Genomic DNA, 13,413 nt, shown 5'->3' with positions numbered 1-13,413 from the left:
GCACAGCAACAAATTTACCTAACTCCTGCCACCCTTATGAACATAAGCAATCTGCTATAAAGTAGGTAATTAATCGAATGAACACATACCCAATCACTCATGAAAACAAGATGGAGATTAGAAACCATACGAGAAATACTAGGATACAACCATTAACAACAAGAAATGCTACACCCAAAACAAAAACAAAACCTTACCCCCGAAAACCCACAGAGGATACAAAAACAGACAAGAAACACATACAAGCAAAGTGATGTTTACCTACTCAAATGCAATGAATGCCCACTGAGGTATGTGAGGCAGACGGGACGCAGGTTTGAAGCCCGATGTAAAGAATATATCTAGGCCCTAAGAATAAATAAGCAGACCTCAAAATATTCCAAACACTTAGGTGTACTTGATTCAGACCGCACATTTAGTACAATCAGGTGATAACTGAAGTAATGCACTTAGAAAAGAAAGGTCAGTTACTGAACGCACTCGAAAGCTTTCACATATATAATTTGAGCAAAGAAAAACTGCAAATAAACTACACCTACACGGATAATTATAACCCATTATTTGATCTTATATTAGAATATTCCCATGATAATAATACATATCCAATAGACCCACAAATCGCACGCCCACCCCACCTCATGACACACAACCACCCTCCTCTTCCCCCTGAACATCACGTGACCCAAGCTTCATATCCACTACAACATTAAACATTAGATATTCGCACAGACGGCACACTCAATCAGTATTTAATAGTAGGAAGGAAAACTTCATACACAGAAGCATACAAACACGCACTGCAAAGAGACGTAAGTGTTGAGTAAAAAATTGTAGAACAAAAACAGAGTAAGACGAATATTTTTTTTTCCTAGGCACTACAGCCCCAGTGGGCCTGGGCTTACCTCCATAAACTCCGTTCACTTCGGTTTTTCTAGATCTTACACAGTCGGTAGGACTCCTTGGGCGAGTGATCAGCTCGTCGCAAGGCCTCTACCTGTAGACAAACACAGAAAAACGCACACAAACATCCATGCCCTGAGTGGGATTCGAACCCACGGTCCCGGCTTCCGAGCGAGTGAAGACAGTGCATGCCTTAGACCGCTCGGCTACCGTGACCGGCATAAGACGAATATATTCTCTAGCTATTATTCCTATTATTTAAATATAAAAGGCACCTAAAATATATTTTTTCACTAGAAGTGTGACTTTAATACTTTAAAATATTATTAAATATCATAAAATATCATTAAGACATTGCAGATATTAATATTATACAATAAAAGTGACTATCAAAATACTTCAAAATGTCTTTTTGAAGTATTTTGACATTTTATGATAATTAACAATATTTTAAAGTATTAGAGTTACACTTTTAATGACAAAAAAATTTTTAGGTCTCTTTTATATTTAAAAATCATTGTTACATTCTTGACGGTGTACTTGAATAATAGGAATAATTCCTCAGTGCAACAAGATGCTAAAATATAATATAATAAATTCTTTAGTGTTTAAACTTTAATTTCACTAACATTTAAATAGCAAAAGTAGTTAATATTCCGACGAGACAATTTCAACCTTAAAGATTACTATGATTGATTTGAGACTTTCACGGCCAAATCCCAGAAGACTGCTTTCTTCATTATTATGATTACCCGCCGACATTACAATGAAACTTTGATCACGAGACTAGATAAGAAAATCAGGAAGAAATATATATATATATATAACTAGTAACAACAATAGTACTCAAGTAATCATTCCTAACGCTTGAGTAATCACCCACACCATGCAAAATAAATACACATTACTCACAACTCAGGTCATATTGGTGCACGTAATTTACTTTCAGATAAACAAACATTAACAACGAATCCCGGAAGACATTATCACCCTCCAATATACGACAAACATCAAGGAAATACACACCATACAAACGAGACATAAATATTAATTCAAATAATTTTAGTCCTAAGGTTAACTATAATATATAGAAATTAACGGATTTAAAAAAATTATGGTAATATGGATCCATATTATGACAATTCAATAACAAACGACGTGTTTTAGAAATTGCCTGATGATCATTAAACATGGATCAAAACATGTAGCAGCGTATGTAGTACGGTGATATTGGGTAGGTGTGAAAGTTGGTATAGGTGTCCCTGTGCTCAACGAATTAAACACTACTCCATGAAGGCGTATGGGGGAGTGGATATATAGATCCATATTTTCTTGTTCTTGACACTAGCTGGAGGTGAGTGATCAGCTTCACGTCCCGGCCGCTTTGCCTCCTGTGAAAGATCACCCGTTATCCATTGGTTAGGAGGTTGGATGGACCTCAGAGACTGTCTGGGCAATTTGAGGAAGAGAAAATTTTTGACCCTACCGGGACTCGAACTCCGACCGCTCAGTCGTGCAGCCCGTAGACAGTCGCTATACCGGCTACACTACTCCGGCTCCATTGGGTGGATGTGCGTGACAAAATTTCTGTTGATGGCAAAAAGTATACTTATTTTATAATTCGTTGAAATGAACACCGACTACCAAGATACAAGCGGTCAGTATTTTAATGGGACAAAAACGCTATGGGAAAATGAATATGATGGATGTTCTCATTCATTCATCAGTAATCTGTCATACGACAGGTCCACAGTCTCTTCCAAAACAGTTCCTCCACTTAATGCAATCTCGAGCTTTCTCCTTCAAATAAAATATCCTCTTCTGTCCCCAAGGTCATCCAGCATCTTCTTACGTCTTCTTCCTCTTCTTCTGGTCACTTCTATCCGCCCCTCCGGATTGTTTTGTCTCCAGAGAAAATATCTCTCTTACATGGTATCTCTGTTTTTGGAAAGAGACTATCCAGGAAAAGTGATAATGTGGTAGTTTTTCCATTTGCTTTCCATATCGCAGTACAGCAGCCGTTCAAACCACTCTGGTCACGCCTGTTGCTATACGAACTTGAACCATCTCGAGCATCATTTGCTCTGTGCTTCAAGTCGCTGCTGATGACGCTGCTTCCGGCATCAGTTTTTGGATGTCTTATAGGAGAATAACGAATACAAGAGTTTGGGTTTATATGGTACTGTGAAAGACAAATTTAGTGGGCCATTTAGAATATTACATGACGAGGAACTTGAAGTTGTAAGTAAAACTTCAGTTTCATTGTCCTGTTTGTTAGAAGTGGTCATAGAGAAGAGTCTAGTAGGATAATATTGTCACGTGATCGAGAGTGACTGTAGACAAGGTTTGGATTGGTAACTGGATTTATTTTACACTTTTACAACTCGTGACTACACTTCACACATCACTATCGCACACAAAGTAGTGTGCTCAGTCACGGTCTTCACTGCGCTCCTTAGTAACGTCTCCCAACAGTGGACGTTCCTCTGTTCATATACTTGCTGGCTGGCGGCCATCTCACAACTACATCCTACTTTTATAACTGCCTTCTCAAAACCATCCTGTCATGGCAGTTGGTCCTCGTTATATAGCCTTGACAAAGACTGCACAGAAAACACCGCTTCCAACACGTACACCATTATTGCGTATTACAGAGCTGTTATGTAGCAATGGCTGTTTTTCTGGTTCCACAGTTCCTGCTTTGAGCAAATATTCCACAGTATTTTAGACGGATCTTAGGGTTTTTAGACTATAAGCATGGAAGGGAAACAGAATTTATTCTTGGTTTTTATATTAGCGGTTTAGAAACTTCGTGTTCAATTAGTTTCCAGTTTCTTAGCAATATACATTTGTGTTCGTCTAGGTGAGCAGAACCTCTTGTGGAGTATTCTTACGGATGTTCTATAGATTCAAGTACTGACTATTTGTGCAAGGGTAATTATTATTTCTATGCTATTTTACTTTCTAAGAAAATGTAGATAAGCTAGCATATTATGCCCTTCTATGTGTCCATCCGTTTAATCAAGCCACAGATTTTCGTGATATTCGGTTTGAACATCACGCAAATAGGTGTTAGTCAACACTGAGACCTACTTATCCCCGACCATCAATAACGACATGATAACCGTGTGAAACTGAGGTAGCACTGAAGGAAGTGTCAAGTAATACGTGGTGTTGAAATTCTGTAGCATGTTGAAATGTATTTAACGTTTTCTTTTAATTTCACAATTTTGTTGATACACAAAGGAAGACAAATGCGACGTCATAACTTTGGAACCACGTAATCAGAAGGGATAGTGCTGATCCCAATAATAACGCCAATGTTAGCAATACTGCCTGAGGGATCACCATCTAAACATACGTAGCTGGAAAGTACCAACATTTTCATACTTTCATATATGCTGTATTTTAGTGCAACTGCGCTAGTGAAGTCAACACCACGCGCTGCCGAAGGGAACAACACACAAACAAGGAGCATATTACAGATTGCAGACGTAACATAACAACGAGCTAACGAACATAAAAACAAACTGCTGCAATAAAACAAATGGAGAGAAACATATAGTTGTAAATAATTGGACTACACACCTTGTGAGGAGGAATAGAATTTCACCAAATTAATTAAAATTTTAATAGAAAATTTTAATGGATTTTATTTNATACGAGTACAGAGTCACTGGTCATTGAACAGTTATTTTATTCATGAGGTCTGTGTGGTACAGACCTATTATGCGATTTAATGAGAGTAAAGAAATATATTTTATATGTAGTCGTTTATGTCATCCTCTGGAATTTGTCATTTAAAAACGTGTTGTTTAATATCCTTAGCCTTTGGATATATTTATCTATACTTTATATAACCGCATTGTCACTGATCGTTTTCAGTGTTTCAAAACTTGAAAGCAGTTATAAAGACACAGAAATTGTTTTTTTTTCTGTTGAATTTGTTTCCTTGAGCGGTTTAGCCAGATCTATTCAGAGTTTAGTCTCAGATTCAGTGTACTGCAGACCTGTTTCAGAGGGGCTAAGTTCTGGCAATGACTTTGGACAGAAGAGAGAGATACTTATCACACTCCAGAGCATCTGGAGTTCGATTATTTATTATTTTTTTATTGCTATTGGGGTGGGACTAAGTCCCTTGTACTGCGGCCACTTCTGGCCTTTTGTACCAGCCCCTGAAGATAGATGATAGGTGAGGGTGACTGCGGAGCAATTGGCGGAATGAAGATTGGCAGGGAAAACCGAAGTACTCGGAGAAAACCTGCCCCAGCGCCACTTTGTCCAACACAAATCCCACTTGACCAGACCCCGGATCGAACCCGGGCCGCCGTGGTGGGAAGCCAGCGACTAACCGCTTGACCTATGGCGCGGCCCTCTATTATTTATTACTAGGCTATGTCTGGGAAGTAAGAAATACAAAAAATATTGCTCGGATTTCAGTATAAGTATGTGCATTTTTTCCTCAGAAGTTGGTCACCTTGCTTATTATCTGAAAACCGAAAACAGGGCTGTTTGTAAGAGTGTAAATAAGATATCGCTCTCTTGGCAACGTCGATTCCGTTTACTTTTATTCTCTACAGCAAAGTTTATGGGAGGAAGGAGGCGCTTTTATCAGTTTGCGATAAGCCTTATCTGTCTAATTCAGTAAGGGCATTATTTTTACACTATGGAGGATATTTGCCGTTTAAAATTTTACCACGGTATTGATTTTTTAGTGTGGAGGAAAATCTTTTAGAATTGATTTAGAATTTGTTATCCTATAGACCAGCCACAACAAAGAAAAAATCTTTTAGTACACTTACTCCTATGTGATCTAGTGATCAGTGTTTCTGGCTACAGCTCCAGAGGTCCGGGTTCGATTCCCGGCGCTACCAGATTTTATGAGAAGTAGTGGGTCTAGAACGGGGACACTCAGCCTCGTGAGGAAAATTGAGGAGCCATTTCAAGGAAATAGCGGCTCTGGTCTAAAAAACCGAAATTAATGGCCGTGGGGATTCGTTGCACTGACCAGCAACACCCTCTATCCGTAAAAGTTGGTACTAACTTCCCCGACAAGCGGCGGGCTCTCGGTTGGTATAGTCCACTTGCCGACTACAGGCCACGGAGTTTAACAAACTGACTGCAGTCATTATTGTGATGTAACATAGCCGATATCAACAACAAGCGGAGATTTATCTAACATATTTCTCTTTATAAGGACCCGTGTTCTGGGCTGTAACGCCACGTAATCCGTGAAACTCAGCCGACCTTTCGAAAGAACATGTCGCCTTCATTTTCAGTTATGGAGAGTAAGCTAAGTAGAAAACCAACATTAATCAAGCAGCCCAGAAGATGGGGGAGAAATATTTCTTCGTAATTACAACGGCTTTGTATTCCAGAAGACAGAACGCTTCACAACTGCTGCTGTAATACTAACAAATCGTACAATTTTCTCGTAAGCTTAACTCCATATGTGGGAAAATTTGTAGTGGTTTAGCAGTGCGTATTTGGAAATACAGATCAACTGATAATTACTATAGGATTCTGACGATGGTGTATAACACCCAGAGATATTGGGTTTTCGGACTGTATCCATCGTCCTGGCTTTTAAGATAACTAAGAAAAAAAGAAGAAAAAAACACGACGTTCCGGAAACTGGATCTGTTTCCGTCAACAGGTGAGGTAAAACACCTATTCTGTTGGGTCCCTTTGAAAGAGCTACCCTTAATCACTGGATTGATTGATTGAGTGATTCCAGTTTCCGAAACGTCGTGTTTTTTCTTAGTTATCTTAAAAACCAGCACGATGGATAAAGTCCGAAAACCCAATATCTCTGAGATCAACTGATGCTCAAGTATTTTGTTATGAAAGACAGCAGAAATAATTGTTTAAAATCTTAAAATATTCCACGTGTTGTTACCGAAAAATAGCCCGAGCTAGGTGGAAATGTTGTTGAACTTTTTCTTAATTCCTTCATTATTATATATGTTTGCATTTCAGTCCACATTAGCACGCAGCGACGGCGAATAGTTCAGGGATAGTTACAGTATTCTTGTACATGTGAACTGTATTTGCTTTCCTTATCTGTGCGCCATTTTGTTAACCCTTACTTGCTTGCCGGTGTTAGTTGTGTATGAGCGTTCCAAGTGGCTGATGTGTTCTCTTCTAGTCGCGTGTGCTATATCGATTTCATAAATCGATTTTGCATAAACACATTGACGCTTTCTTCCCTCGATAACTGACAGGATTTATTGATATCAGTAAACATGCAAATTTCATTGCCCATTGTTTTTGTAGTTCTGTGTGTCCAAAAAGTGACTCCTGGAAGCAGTGCAGGGCCTTGCTCCAGCGCGAGATCGCGTGTTTTACGAGACTCCAGTGGAAGCAGTAGGCTGCGTGAACTGGATTTATCGCATTCCGACCTGATGTACCTGTATAACGGGACATTTCTTGAACTAAACGTCACGGAACTTGTGAAGCTGAACATGGCTAACAATTTGATTTGGTGCATTGAGCAGCAGGCGTTCTTAGGACTTGCAGAACTGGAACGATTAGATCTTTCTGGAAATAATTTGACATACATCCATCCGGATGTTTTCAGTTACACCGAGAAGTTATTCTGGCTATCCTTGGCTGACAACAAATTCTTCACTCTGCCTTCCCAGGGTATATTCTTCTACGGGTGTGCACTCACGTTTCTAGATTTATCTAATTGCAGTGTGAATTATATTTCTCAGCAAACTTTCAAAGGTACACAAAAAGTTAGATATTTGAATTTGTCTAATAACTTAATTCGCAGTATTCAACCAGGAACTTTCGGTCCGCTGAAACAACTTAGATGTTTAGATATAAGTTTCAACAGCCTAACTTCTTTACATATTGATCTTTCCTTCAGAAATATAAGTGTTGGTGATTATCTTGCAATCGACAATTTGGAATCGTGCTTGGAGCCAGAGTCTTCTCCATCGGTCCTGAAACTAAAAGCGGACAATAATCCATGGCACTGTGACTGCAAGATGAAGCATTTTTTAGAGTACATATCTAAGCAAGGGTCAACGTTCTCAGGCTTTACCTGTAAAGAGCCTTTAAAGGTTGGAAACTTATCCCGGAAATTTTTAGCAGAATTGGACTGTACTTCAAGAAATATCGAAGAGGCCGCCGGGAAACCTACGTCTATGCTACCCAGAATATCATTTTATTCGACATCAGCTGTCACTGACGGCACAGAAGAAACAGCAACAAATATCCAACCTACGTCTATGCTTCGCAGAATATCATTTTATTCGACATCAGCTGTCACTGACTTCACAGAAGAAACAGCAACAAACATCCACATGCCTACACCAACCACAATAGGGAACAATTTTTCAACATATTCGTTGATTGTTTTACTAATATTAGGGACAATTCTTCTATTGATAAATGTTATATATATTGTTGCACGTATATGTAAGTTTAGAAGACGTTACGAAGAGATACGTGGAAACACAGGAGCAATGGAAAGCGTGAATGCTGAGCAACAGATACAGGACAGTGAATTGTGAAAGTGGCTGCATGAAACAGTCTTTGTTAAACGGACTGAGATAATTAATGAGTTATAAATTGTTTAGTTCTATGCTTTTTGCTTCCATTTGTGTCTAATCTTTAGGTCTTTACGGATATATTTACTATTTATATTATTAATTATTTATTATATCTTCCATGAAAAATCTGATCCTAGTGGCTTATGTTGTCTTAGTTTACTGATCGATTGTCTGTGACTGAGATTAGAACTTTATATCGGAAGAAACTGAGTAGCTATCTTCCTATCTTTCATCTGTTCTGTTTCCGAAATGTTCTTATGGGTTCAGAATACTAGACTACTGATAAATTTCACGAAATTTGTGATGTTAAATATAACTAATCAATTATTATTTGAAGATGTTCAAACTTTTGTCCATTTCCTGCTACCATCATATTATTTGTGGTTAAGACAAAGGCTTGTGCGTGAGTAAAATATTCATATCTAATAAATGCCTAGAACCTAGAAAAGTTTGCCTGTGACAAGCTTAAATTTATGTTTTACACAAGACACGTGAAAGAAAGAAGAGCATCTAAAGCAACTTGTCCTATTCTGTAGGAATACATAAAACCCTTCTGCACACTTGTCTTCTTCGTCGTTTGTCTATCCGTATTTTAGTTAAAAGGTCACAACCCGTTCGTTGTTGTATCGTTAATCTTTCGATGTCTTGAGACGTAATTAGATCATAGGGACGATTTAAATGGAATGATATTTCTGAATACGTGGATACAATTGTGATGTCATGAAATGTTTCCCAGTTGTTTTCAGTTTTATCTGTATTGTACTTTCTCCTGCGGTCTCCCGTTAACAAACATCAGATAATTACATATCCAGTTATACAGAGACAGACTGTCCAGTGATCGAGGTCACCTCTTTAAAACGGTCCCAACACAGTGCGTGTCTCCAAACCACGCACCTGATGATGGAAACAGTCGAGCATCTGAAACGTTACGTTGTTTAGAATACGGGACGATGGACAAAATAAAATAACATGAACTCATTTCTAAATGTTTTGATGTTATACCCTCATGGTTACTTAAAACAAATTTCTGAAATAGTAAAGATCAAATGTGTTCAACTGTGTAAGTGGTTACGGCTGTGTTGAAACCTTTCGCTTCTCAGTTTCATACACTTAATTCGGTTCAGACGCACAGTGAGACTGCCGCCTTGTGGCTGACAAACATAACCCGAAGCTCTGCCTGTAGAAACGATTTAGTCGTTGGGGTTACAATGTGCATCATGGCAGGAAAGTTCTCAATTGCCGATGAAGCTGTCTCCCGGCCAGAGAGGAGAATGTAGATTAGGCACATCAGTGAACAGAGCCCTGAGGAGTGTATTTGAATCTGAGAGAGAGAAAGAGAATGAAGAAGGATTAGGAAAATGAAGAAATTAATCATTTTTAGCCTTCAACTTGCAATTTTAAAATGATCAGATGAAGGAAGGGTAAGACGCAGTAGCGTAGTTGGTTGAGGCACTATGCTACAAGCCAGAAGGTCGCGGGATCGAATCACGATTAGGTGGATTTTTTTCAATTTACCTTATCCTTTCAGCCGTAATATGGCCCTGGGGTCGACTCAGCCTCTAACAGAAATGCGTACGAGGAATATTCTTGGAATGTTCTTGGGGGTAAAGGGCGGCCGACGCTTAAGGCTGACAACCTTGCCGCCATCTAGTTAGTTAGTTATTTAGAGAGGGTGGGTTTCCCCATGCACCGCGACCAGTTTGATCTATTGTGCTTCCCTCTATGATATTCTACCAGTCTCTTTACCCTACCGATAAATGGTGCGTACCATCAGTCCCGCCGAGCAAGCGAGTTCGGCCACTTGCTTAGCGGTGTCTATAATGCTTCCCCCATCTATCAGAGGCCTTAGAGACTATAGTTGGGCGGGAAACGTCCTGGAATTTGGCTCAGTGATCCCCTTTGGGGATATGAGGTTCTTTTACGTGCCGTAAAGTTACGACACGGGACACACAGCTTAAAGTCCCTCCCATTTGTGCCGATTGTCTAGAAAATGTGGGAACCTCAACGTCTCACAACCCTATGGGCCCTCACGGTCTGTTACCGGGATAGCTTTACTTACTTTTTCAGATGAAGGAGAACGAAAGGTGCGTGGCGTGTAAGAAGTATGGCAGAGGTGAGAGAGACGCACAGTATTTTAGTCAGAGAGCGTGAACGGAGAATTCACGTATGATAACTATGTATGTAGATGCAGGATATTATTAAAATAGGCAGAACATTTTTGTTCAGCTACTCTCAGATTCCGAAGAAGGATTCTGGTCCATGGTGTATTTTGTACGCTGCTTATCTATGGCTGCAGTTTCACTGTGCTGTAATAATGGGTGGAGCTAACCGGCTGATAACAGGTTTGGTGTGGACTGTGGTGACATCATGCAGTGCCGGTTACCCTCCGAAGCGTGAATACCATGTTTCTCATGCAGCTTCTGTTATTAGTCTGCATGGCGGAAGTAGGTTGCGGTTTGCAGGTTCAGTGCCCGGCTGCATGCATCTGCAACGCCACTGAAGCAACTTGCGTGGATTCATCCCTCACTGAGTTCCCGGAAGGAAGGTTCCCTAGCAGCTTGCTGAAACTTGATATCTCCAGAAATAATATCACCAGGTTAGACGAATACACTATCAGGAAATGGATGATTGTTTCATTGAGGCGGCTGAATTTATCCAACAATGTGATAAGTATTATCAACGAGAATTCATTAATTGCACAGAGTGGGCTAGAGAAATTAGATCTGTCGAGAAATAAATTCACGAACATCCCCCTCAAGACATTCGTGTATCCTCCACGTCTGCAGTGGCTGTCCTTATCTTACAACGGAGAAATTCAAGTGACAGAAGACGCGCCTCTCCTGGAAAGCGACAGTCTGCTGGTTCTGCATCTCGAAAATTGTAACCTACGTAAGTTATCTGCTGTGAATTTGGAGAAAGTTGTGAAATTGCAGGAATTATACATATCTCATAATGAAATTGAATCTATGTCAACCAAAACAGAAGGGCCAGGACGGTCTTTGATGAATATAAGGATTTTAGACGTAAGTTACAACCAGCTTCAACAGTTACCGCCGGAAGTGATGTCACTGCCGAACCTTGAAGAGCTGTACTTGAGAAACAATAAACTGAAAGTGCTGGGTGAAATGAAACATCCACAACAATGCTGTAAAGTAAATTTTCTTACAGAAACAGAAATTCGAACTGTCTGAATAATCACTTAAATCAAAATTAAATGGTACAAAATCTCTTTAATTTAGTTGGAACTGAAGTGCTGAATGTTACGAACGGTGTTTCTACATCTAAATCTGTGGATAGATGAATTATTTGAATGTCATTATCTTTGAGAAATTGTAAGTTGCCATATTGATTAGTTCGAAGTTTATAAAAATGTCATTTGGAATAGCCAAACAATATATTAACTTCCCATACGCCTTCATGACGTAGTGCTTAATTAGTTAAGCAAAAGGACAACTTTATCTTTATTTAATAAGGAAATCCCACGTGNTCTCCTCCCCCTTTCATTTGCCTTCTCTTCTTCCTCTTCTCCTTTATTTTGACCGCCTCTATGGTTTAGTGGTCAGAGTTCCTGGCTACAGATCTAGAGGTCCGGGTTCGATTCCCGGCGCTACCAGATTTTCCAAGAAGCAGTAGGTCTGGAACGGGGCCCACTCAGCCTCGTTAGGATAATTGAGGAGCTATTTAAGAGAAATAGCGGATCGTGTCTAGAAAACCGAGATTAACGGCCGTGGGGATTCGTTGCGCTGACCACGCTAAATCCTCTCTCCGCTAAAGTTAACACTAACTTCGCTGACAAGCGGCGGTCGCTCAGTCGGTATAGTTCGCTTGCGGAGTTTGTTTTTATATCACAATCAGTGTCTGCGTCTGTGTGCTGAATCTGAATACAACGAACACTGTTAAGAGAATGATTGAATTAAACATTGTTAGTCCTACTTGCACAAATTGTATGCTGTTTGTGTACATTATCTCGTCCTGAATTCCTTTATTTTCCATGAGTTTCCTCCATATCTAGTAAGAATGCTTATGATTCGAGATCTCTGGGGTGCAAGTTTTTATGCTGCTTCCATTGTCAAGGTGGAGGTGCACAGGACGAATGTCTTCATGTTATATACCTTCTTGGTGAAGCAGACGCTGGTGCTGTGCGGGTGTTCATCCGGACTTGTAAAGGCTGTGAGTCGAGAGATGTGATTGAAAACTTCCGTGGTCCCATTCAATGTCCATACAACTCCTGCCGGGCACCACCACCTCCCATTCCTACACTCGACCACCAACCTATGCGTCATAAAAATTGATTTGCTACCCTGAAGCTGGAGGCAGCTGTCATCCTGCTCACTTCCTCACGCTGAAAATAACCATGAGCAGGACCAACCTCACCATTCAACCGCCTTGCTAGCCTAACAAGGTAATGCTATCCCTGTCAGATGCCGTGGAGGTCCATAGGTTTGTGAGACGTCGAGGTTCCCACATTTTCTACGAAATTGGCTCATAGATGGCGGCGAGGTTGTCAGCCTTACGCGCCAGCCGCCCTTTACCCCCCAGGAAGATTCCTAGTACTCATTTCTGTTATAAGCTGAGTCGACCACAGAGCCATAGAGTGGCTGGAAGAATTAGGTCAATTGAAAAAATCCAGTAACCTTGTCGGGATTCGAAACCACGACCTTCCGGCTTGTAGAGTAATGCCTCAACCAGCTGCATTACCGCGTGCCCCAACTTGCTAGCCCAACGTAAGAAAACTAATAAACTCTTCATGTTCAAGATAATTATGGTTACCGTCTGGACTGAATTTGTATTGTTTACGTGAGCGCAGTCGGTATAGCTTCTGGCTACGGCTGGACGACCTAGGGGTCGGAGTTCGAGTCCCGGTAGGATCAAGAATTTTCTCTTCTCCACGTCGTCTAGACCGGCTCTGAGGCTCACCCAGCCTCCTTTCCAATGGATACCGGGGGCTCTT

The 13,413-nt window shown here is 40.3% G+C and overlaps 2 protein-coding genes across 2 annotated transcripts; both read left to right on the top strand.

The window, feature by feature from the left end:
- The first annotated feature begins 7,022 nt into the window (after positions 1-7,022).
- Positions 7,023-8,792, top strand: LOC111872369 (insulin-like growth factor-binding protein complex acid labile subunit). Its single transcript, XM_023866170.2, has one exon. The coding sequence runs from the start codon at positions 7,146-7,148 to the stop codon at positions 8,421-8,423; it is 1,278 nt and encodes a 425-aa protein (XP_023721938.1). The 5' UTR covers positions 7,023-7,145; the 3' UTR covers positions 8,424-8,792.
- A 2,055-nt stretch (positions 8,793-10,847) lies between these two features.
- Positions 10,848-11,880, top strand: LOC111872374 (leucine-rich repeat-containing G-protein coupled receptor 4-like). The gene has a single exon (XM_023866185.2). It carries the CDS (start codon positions 10,865-10,867, stop codon positions 11,651-11,653), a length of 789 nt encoding a protein of 262 aa, XP_023721953.2. The 5' UTR covers positions 10,848-10,864; the 3' UTR covers positions 11,654-11,880.
- The last annotated feature ends 1,533 nt before the right edge of the window (positions 11,881-13,413 follow it).

Source organism: Cryptotermes secundus, unplaced genomic scaffold, assembly GCF_002891405.2.
Source record: "Cryptotermes secundus unplaced genomic scaffold, Csec_1.0 scaffold144, whole genome shotgun sequence".
NCBI classification, from domain to species: Eukaryota; Metazoa; Arthropoda; class Insecta; order Blattodea; family Kalotermitidae; genus Cryptotermes; species Cryptotermes secundus.
This window is presented reverse-complemented; position numbering and strand designations above follow the sequence as displayed.